The sequence below is a fragment of the Argentina anserina genome, chromosome 1, assembly GCF_933775445.1.
Source record: "Argentina anserina chromosome 1, drPotAnse1.1, whole genome shotgun sequence".
Taxonomy (NCBI): Eukaryota; Viridiplantae; Streptophyta; class Magnoliopsida; order Rosales; family Rosaceae; genus Argentina; species Argentina anserina.
The window spans coordinates 5,930,316-5,938,960 of NC_065872.1; the positions used below are offsets into that span (position 1 = coordinate 5,930,316).

At 37.9% G+C, this 8,645-nt stretch overlaps 2 protein-coding genes across 2 annotated transcripts; one reads left to right on the top strand and one right to left on the bottom strand.

Annotated features, from left to right (window-relative positions):
• Positions 1–1,378: 1,378 nt before the first annotated feature.
• Positions 1,379–6,535, top strand: LOC126793328 (3-epi-6-deoxocathasterone 23-monooxygenase CYP90C1). The gene is made up of 9 exons (XM_050519819.1): positions 1,379–1,769; positions 2,800–3,130; positions 3,255–3,404; positions 3,509–3,775; positions 5,246–5,335; positions 5,432–5,510; positions 5,704–5,810; positions 5,944–6,071; positions 6,178–6,535. The coding sequence occupies exons 1-9, from the start codon at positions 1,522–1,524 to the stop codon at positions 6,266–6,268; spliced, it is 1,491 nt and encodes a 496-aa protein (XP_050375776.1). The 5' UTR covers positions 1,379–1,521; the 3' UTR covers positions 6,269–6,535.
• Positions 6,536–7,019: 484 nt separating this feature from the next.
• Positions 7,020–8,281, bottom strand: LOC126793287 (ribosomal RNA small subunit methyltransferase, mitochondrial). Its single transcript, XM_050519758.1, has 2 exons — positions 7,844–8,281; positions 7,020–7,757 (listed from the first exon to the last, which is right to left on the bottom strand). The coding sequence occupies exons 1-2, from the start codon at positions 8,237–8,239 to the stop codon at positions 7,020–7,022; spliced, it is 1,134 nt and encodes a 377-aa protein (XP_050375715.1). The 5' UTR covers positions 8,240–8,281.
• Positions 8,282–8,645: the final 364 nt, after the last annotated feature.

The following is an 8,645-nucleotide window of genomic DNA, read 5'->3' on the forward strand; positions in this document are numbered from 1 at the left end:
ATCACCCAGTCTAAAGATCTACCGAAAGCTTTCAAGCTCCTCCATCAATTTGATCATCCCAACTTTATGTTATTTTATCCATTTTTGGATCTCTGTTCTTCGTGATCAAAGAGAGAAAAAAAAAACTTTATGAATTTCACCACAGCCAAAGCGTTAGTACTTGACTACTTGTATATGCCAAACGTATCATGGACAAGAATATGGTGAAATCCACAGTAATGTACATGTTGGCTACCTCTAAACTAGAAAATTGAGCTCGACTCTGACTCTGGAGACTGGAATACATATATCGCTTTATAGTGGAAGATGATAAAGTGATATATGGTTCACATCCAAAATCAATTGACAATGGATGAAGTGACTCGAATCGTTATAAATCCACAGACTATGTCTCAATTTCCAATGTGAGATTTATATTCTCAACACGCCTCCGCATGTGTGGCGAATATTCAAGTCATACACGTGGACAACATTTTAGGTGACGTAGAGTCCGTGTGACCATTTGGACTTCACACCTGGACGTGAGTAACCCGCTCTAATATCATAAAAGAGTTCTTATGAAAATAAAGAAACGCATAAGAGCACAGATCAAATTGATGAAAACGAAAACTAGAGGCTTCAATTCTATTGATTGGATTATTCAGTGCAACTCTTTATACTATAGAAAGTAGACCTTGAATTGGAAAATACAGTTTTTACCCTTATCAAAAGATTGGAAGAACACATACCTGCAATTTTACTGAAACCGAGTACTCCTTATTTAGTTGAGATCAAATTAAGATCAATATGTATTGACAAGTCTAGAAACAATCGTGAAAGAAAAATGTATACTAGCTAACTTCTTGTTTGAGACTTTGATCTATACGAGAGTAATATGGAATAAAACCTCATGCACTGAAAGGTGTAGTAAAACTCGTAAAAGAAAAACATGATTCTAATTAGTATAAATTATGCATTAGTATTAACAGGTTTAATCCTTTTATGAAATATTGATAAGAGGGTGATTTATTTTTATTTTTGTTGGGGTTGGTGAGTCGGAATTGGATATCCAAATTATAATTGTTTTTCATTTAATTTGGCAAATTATCGAAATTCTGTGAATTTAAAAGGAAAGAAGTCGTGTCATGTTTGGTGCACCCAATATTGCCTCTCTATTAGAATCTGTCATCTAAATACCTATCCCCCTTCTCATTTTAGTCATTTATTTCACCCTCGCAAAAAAATACAGACCCAAGTCACCCAACAAGCTTAGCTATATTTATCCCAAAAAAAAAAAACAAGCTTAGATATATAGCTTTGTTTCTTTCTCCCTTGACTTGTCAATAACCAAGTCTCTCTCTCTCTCTCTCTCTCTCTCTCACACACACACACATATAGCAGAAGAAAAAACACTGCAATACACAAGACAGCAAACCAGCTGCATGGTGTGAGAAGCTAGCTAACAGCAAGCTAGCTAGGGTTACAGGAAATCGATAAGAGAAACTGAGTTGTTTTGGGGTGAGGAACTGAGGATAGATTGAAATGGTTACGGGGTGTTGGGTTCTGGTGGGAATCGTTGTGGGATCAATATGTTATTACTGGTTTATTACTAGTTCTACTAAGAGTAAGGAGAAGGAGAAGGAGGATAAATATCAAGATCAATATGCCACAGGTCGTCCTCAAGTTCCGAAAGGGAGGTTAGGTTGGCCTTTGATAGGAGAAACCCTCGACTTCATTGCTTGTGGCTACACCTCTCGACCTGTCAGTTTCATGGAAAATCGCACATCTCAGTAAGCTTCTCTCCTTCTCTCTCAGTCTCATCATTTTCGATCTGCTTAATTCTCATCCCTTCTTCAGTTTTCATTTTGTCGTTTCCCTGCCCTTTGAATCCTTTGATTATACCTTCTTTCCCAAAACATGAAATTTCCGATATTTCTTCCAAAAACTAATTCCTCAGATTGGATCATAGAGATGCTTTTAATGAATTCCGTATCCCATCATTTTTTCATTATCATGTTAATCATGTGATTAGTCTTAATGTTATACTATGTAAAAGTGTTCAAATCACATTACTAGCATCTTTTTCATAGGACCATATGGGTCAAATTAAAGATATATATATGTTCAATCTCGATCTTCCTGCTTATGCTGTCAATGATGAAGATGAATATGTGTATATATGGGATGTGTCTGTTTATATTTATATAGCGAATAAGCAAGTTGCGGGAATTTTGAGTATCTAATCCACTATGTAAATAGCTAGGATATATTGGTGTCCTTTCTCAAAGGTATAGCTACTTGACTAAACCAAACCTCCAAATGATACTTTTTGTATAGTCTTGAACTCTTGATGCGTTCATGTGGTATAGAGATTCTCAGTGGTTAAAGGTAGCTTTTACTGGGAATCATCTAACATGTACAGGAAAAGGGGAGAAGAAGCTAAGCTAATATTATAGAAACAACTATTTGTACTAAACAGTAGTTAAGCTTGAATTCCTAAGGTAATGGATGACCAAATGAGGCTTACCAAGACATAGTAAAAGAAGAATATTAAAGAATGTAATTTGTTCATTCATGACAGATGGTGACAATAGCAAGAGAAGAGAAACCCAGGAGTGAAAAAGAAACAGCCCCAAAAAGTAAATGACAGGAAAATAAAGCCTGCTCCACACTAACTATATAGGCGTCCTTAGACACCATCTCAAATTTTATTGCTTCTGCAGAAACTACTAGTACCACTCATTAACCCTATTCTATTCATGAATAGTGTCCAGCAGGCTGAATTGGGGTTAATAGTGACACTAGTTTCTCTCTATACAGGTATGGGAAGGTTTTCAAAACACACATTCTGGGAACCCCTATCATAGTGTCCACAGATGCCGAAGTAAACAAGGTGGTAATGCAAAACCATGGCAACACCTTCATTCCTGCTTATCCAAAATCAATCAAAGAACTTCTGGGGAAAAATTCTATCCTCCAAATCAACGGAAGCCTCCACAAACGAGTTCATGGACTCATTGGCGGCTTCCTCAAATCCCCACAATTCAAAGCCAGAATCACCAGGGACATAGAAAACTCTGTTAAGCTCAACTTGGCTGGCTGGACAGAACACATGCCTCACCCCATTTACATCCAAGACGAAACCCAAAAGGTCCATTCCTCATACACTATCGAACATGTTGTGATTATCAGATTCTGATTTACATCCACGTTAATATATTTATTATGACAGCAAGAAGAATAATTAACAACTAGCTTAATTTTGTGTTTTCTAGATCACCTTTGAAGTTCTGGTTAGAGTATTAATGAGCGTTGGTCCTGGTGAAGAGTTAAACTTCCTCAAGAGAGAATTTGAAGAGTTCATTAAAGGTTTGATCTGCTTACCTATCAAGCTCCCTGGAACTAGGCTCTACAAATCTCTCAAGGTACAACAACAAGATTTACAGTTAGGGTTTTAGCCTTTTTGGGTTCAGTTTCAGTTCTCAATACAAACACATATATATAAATAACATTGTGCATTCTTGTGCAGGCTAGGGAAAGATTGTTGAAGAAGGTAGGGAAAATAGTCGAGGAGAAGAGAAGGGTCATGGAAAATAGTACCATACCAGTCTGTGACGCAATGGACGCGCTGTTACGGGACAGCTGCGATTCGAACGACGGGCAACGGCTGCCGGTGGACTACGTCGCCGGGAACATTATAGAGATGATGATTCCGGGAGAGGAGACGGTGCCAATGGCCATGACCCTTGCCGTCAAGTACCTCAGTGACAGCCCCGTCGCTCTAGACAAGTTAAGGGTACGTGATCATCTACTTTGCGATTCTATATTTGCTTTGTAATCTCGTATCCGACGGCTGGATTTGGTTTACACACTCGTATCGGAGAGTTTGCCCTTTCTGAAAGGTCAAACCTTTCTCAAGTGGTTTTCGGATTTTTATTAGACACTCGAATGGCAGTTGGAGACGCCGTGTGGTGGGAGTTGGGACCCACTGAGTGGAGTCCGGACGCTTCCTAATCGTACGATCTTGAATCGTACGGCACTTTTATTAACTTTGTTTTTTTACAAGACTATTATTGACTTCGTTGCTGTGCGACTGCAACCACTCAGTCCATTTTCTACCCAAAACATTACATAATTTTATTGACCACAATGTGAAAAATTAAGCTACACACCGACAAAATGATAGTGAGTTGAAATGTTTAGGATTCATAGTTTAAATTCTAGGTTAAGTAGGTTTTTAAAAAATGTCTAACTCAATGAAATAGTAAATGAGGTCCTCTATATTTGTGAGAGCTTTGATTTCGAGTGATATAAAGAGAAATTTTTATATACTACTGTAGTACCATGTGTTAATATTTAGTGGTCTTCCTTATTTGTTATATTTCGACATGTGGATTTATTACATTAAAATTATAATTTAAAATATTTTTATTATTTGTGAAATGACATTAATAAGTATTGATGATTTTTAACTAGGATTTTGGGCTTAGAGTTTAGGATTTAAGGTTTATGGTATTAGAGTTTATGGTATTAGAGTGTAGCGTGTATGGTTTTATAAATAAACTCAAAATAGTATTTGACAAAATAGCTTAAATATAATTTTTCTAATTAAATCTTGCATGTTAAATTATGATTGGAATAATAAACCACTGGGCATTGTCACGTGGTGCTATGGTGGCCCTGACAAATTTCTCTAATACAAGAAGTGTTTAAATATACGGATCTTAAGTGTCGGATTTTGATTTAAATGAGAATGAATAAAGGAATTAGTTATAACTTCTCCCACCCTCTAGTGATGGCTCTTAATTTCATGCTCTTTGGAGTAGGATGTCCACGAGGTGTTATTTTGTAATGTTATAAATTCGTACTAGAAATGAAAAAAAAGGAAGTAACTAGATATATGGTCAGAAAGAGTGGTTCAAAAGCTAGATAAATGGAAGATGAACTGAATAGTGATATAAGTGGCTGGTGCAGTACCGGTATCAAAATCATGGAAACTCATCAAAGTACTAGTGATAAGAAACCAATTGTTTCCTTCTGATATTAAGAGTTGCTGGGAAAGTGGGTGAGAACTCATAGCTGTAAAGCTGCTCCTTCATTTTTAGTAGTCTTACTATATCTCTACAACAAGTACGTTACCTTGTATCCGTAAGAATTGAAGTGATGATGGCTCATTTTTGTGAAAGGAAACTGAAGATGAATCAGTCCAGTTCTGGCTTTAAGTTTGAAGTGAGGGTCCTTTTCAAGTTACTGTATATATGTGCAGGAGGAGAACATGGAATTAAAGAAGCAGAAGATTGATTCTTCGGAGAGTTATTTATGGACTGATTACATGTCCTTGCCCTTTACTCAAAATGTGAGTCTCATAACTTATATACAGTTCCATATCATAATATATCGCATATTCCTTAATTTTATTCTTTGCTGAAACTAATTGATTTTGGATCTGAAGGTAATCAGTGAGACTCTTAGAATGGCAAATATTATCAATGCTATTTGGAGAAAAGCTCTCCGAGATGTCGAAATCAAAGGTCAGTATATATGTTCTTTACACTCTTAGAACACTAAATATACTCTTAAAACACTCCAACTGTTTAATATGTTTTTTCTTTTCACTTGACCAAACAGTTGATAATCGAGAGTATGAATATGTATATCTTTATGTACATGAGGGAGGCACTTCGAGGTTGCTACTTGCTTACGATTTCTTGTTGGATTTGACAGGGTATTTGATTCCAAAAGGATGGTGTGTTTTGGCGTCTTTTAGTTCTGTCCACATGGATGAAGATAACTATGAACATCCATATCAGTTTGATCCACGGAGATGGAAGGTAAATTAAAGGTTCATTATTCAGTTTTATACTTCACTTTCTCTTGATGATATACCCTAATCTTGTGTCTCTGGATGTGTACTTAACTACTAATCATTCGTATAAGACATTAATTTCTTTGATATTGCATAAGGGAGAAGCTGCCTTAAACTATAGTACTAGTTTTACACCATTCGGGGGAGGACAAAGACTCTGCCCTGGTTTGGAATTATCTCGTCTTGAATTATCAATCTTTCTTCATCATCTTGTCACCAGCTATAAGTAAGATATGCTCAAACTAACGTTGCTCTCGAATTTAAGACAATGTTATCAGATGAACCCAATGAATATTGTAATGGTTAGCTGATCGGGTACCTTTTCTTTGCAGATGGGTAGCTGAGAAAGATGACATTATCCACTTCCCGACGGTCAAGATGAAGAGGAAGCTGCCCATTTCAATCACATCCACAGGCACATAAGCTGCTCTAGCTTATCCAAGAAATTCTGCACAGCATGTTTTAGCTAAGATCAATCATGGTGATATGACTGATATCATTGTAGCCATAGACAGCCTAATAGAGGTGGATTGAGGATGGGCTCTATTCTATTATAGGGTTAGCTCTGGTGTCACCATCTTTGTCAATTGCAGGTGCTTTAGGGCCCTTGGTTCTTATAAAATGAATGCAAGTGGGTTATGAAGGAATCTAACTCTTAATATGGTTATATCCAAGTCCCCATACATTAAATTTTAGTGTTTGATCTGAATTCTGTATCCCCAAATTTGGTTCTATTCTGCAAAGGGGCTCCAGTGCCATCTCTCAATAATTTTGAGCTGGTGGAGTCAAACTATGCTACCGTCATTTTACTTTTATGGTTAAGGGAAATTCTCGTCGGAATTCTGACATGTTATCTTCTGAGAATGCATTCGAATGTTCTTTTAGTTACTGTGGATTCTCTTTTAAACAACATGTCAGCTGCTTTTTACCCCGAAATCCAATATGTGCGCAAGATCGCAATAAGTTGTGGAATTTAGTATTGAAAGCGAAAAGAAAATCCTGGACTTTTTGTTCATGGTAGTTTGGAAATGGAACAAAGCTTGGCATGTGTTGGTGTTTTTGTTTGAGAAAAGATGAGAGCCTCAACTGACATTCTTTACTAGAAAAATAATGAACGAAATTTCCAGAAGACGATGTATATAGGAAAGGTAGTAGCTGTAACCTGTTAGAACAATCAGTCAAATGATTCAATCACTGAGCTTCTACTCATGGACCGATCACGAAAATATATTCCGGCTTGATTGAACAGTGCAAGTAGCTGAAGTAACTCATCATTTGACAGCTTGGAAGGCCTCTTGCTTTCAAAATCAGCTGATTTTAGGACCCCCATTAGCTTCTCCTTGAAAGAACTAGCTCCTCCAATTTCCAAGCAAGCAGATGAACACTCCTCTTCTTCATCGCTTTCTTCTTCATCACCAACGCAATTGCTAGCAATATAATTTCCAGTTTCCGCATTTGAATTAGTCATTTCGGACAACCTTAGTAGCTCCACCACCTTCTTCTTTTGCCTGAACGTCGCCCCAAGTGTCTTGTTCTTCTTACCAAAACAAGCTTTCGTAAAAGCGCACCATTCATCCAGATTAACATCCGGCACTTCAGCTTTCGGACGAATAATCACCACAGACGAATCTACTTTCGGACAAAGAACAAACTCCCTCTTGCTCACATCCATGACAAAGTCCACATCCGCTACCATGCTCACGTTCACAGCCAAGCGGTTGAACTCTGACTCACCAGGCTTAGCCAACAATCTCCTCGCAAACTCCTTCTGCAACAGCAGAGTAGCGCTACGAAACTGCCTTTCCCCATACACCAATTTCGCCACAAGAGGAGAAGATATCCCATACGGAATATTAGCCACAACAAGATCAAATTCCGGAAACTTCACCTTCAATGCATCTTTGCACACAACCTGCGAAAACCAATCACCAAATAAAATCTCAGTCCCACATTGTCACTCAAAAATTTCCTCGAACACGTAATCTGCACCCAACTTACAGTGAGCCGACCTCCAACACCGCGCTCCGCAACGCGTTTGTGAAGAACCTCCACCATCCGCTTGTCAATCTCAAACGCAACAACCCTGTTCGCAGCTTCCAGAAGCTTCAGGGTCAGATTTCCGGTGCCGGGGCCGATCTCCAGGACAGTATCAGTGGGTTTAATATCTGATCTCCGAACAATGCTGTCGAGAATGCGTTGATTAGTCAAAAGATGCTGGCCCTTACTCTTGTACAATTGAAAATAGTCATCTCTGTTTGCCTCTCTTCTCCGAGCCTTATCGAAATCATGATCTTCCTCACCAGAATAGCCGCGATTTCTTGACCTAGCGTGAATCAAACGAAGAAAATGTTGCTTGGGGATGAGTCTAGAAACCGAGCTTGAGATTCGAAGCATGTGTACGGTTTAGGGTTTATGATTTAATTTGGTTTTCTCATAGAATCAATTGACCGTTAAAATTTGAATTTCAGTTTTCGGGTGGTGGGAGTTTTGGTTCCCGGGAGTTTGATACTAGTAGAAAAGGCGGGGACGAAAGTCTTGGGCTACCTCGTACTAGGCCCAACACACATTGGGATCTCACTAGACCCAAACTCTACTTAAGATTTTTTTTTTTTTAAATCAAGCTAGTTAGGCACCGACAGAAAGTACTGAGAGTATAATTGCTATAGTGAATGTTTGTCATTTTTATACGAAGAAATATATACGATGCTTGATAGATACGTTTAACGACCCAAAGTTTTGATAAAAGAGGAACATAATGAAAGCATGGAATACTTGTAATAATAGCTTCAACTCCCTTCAA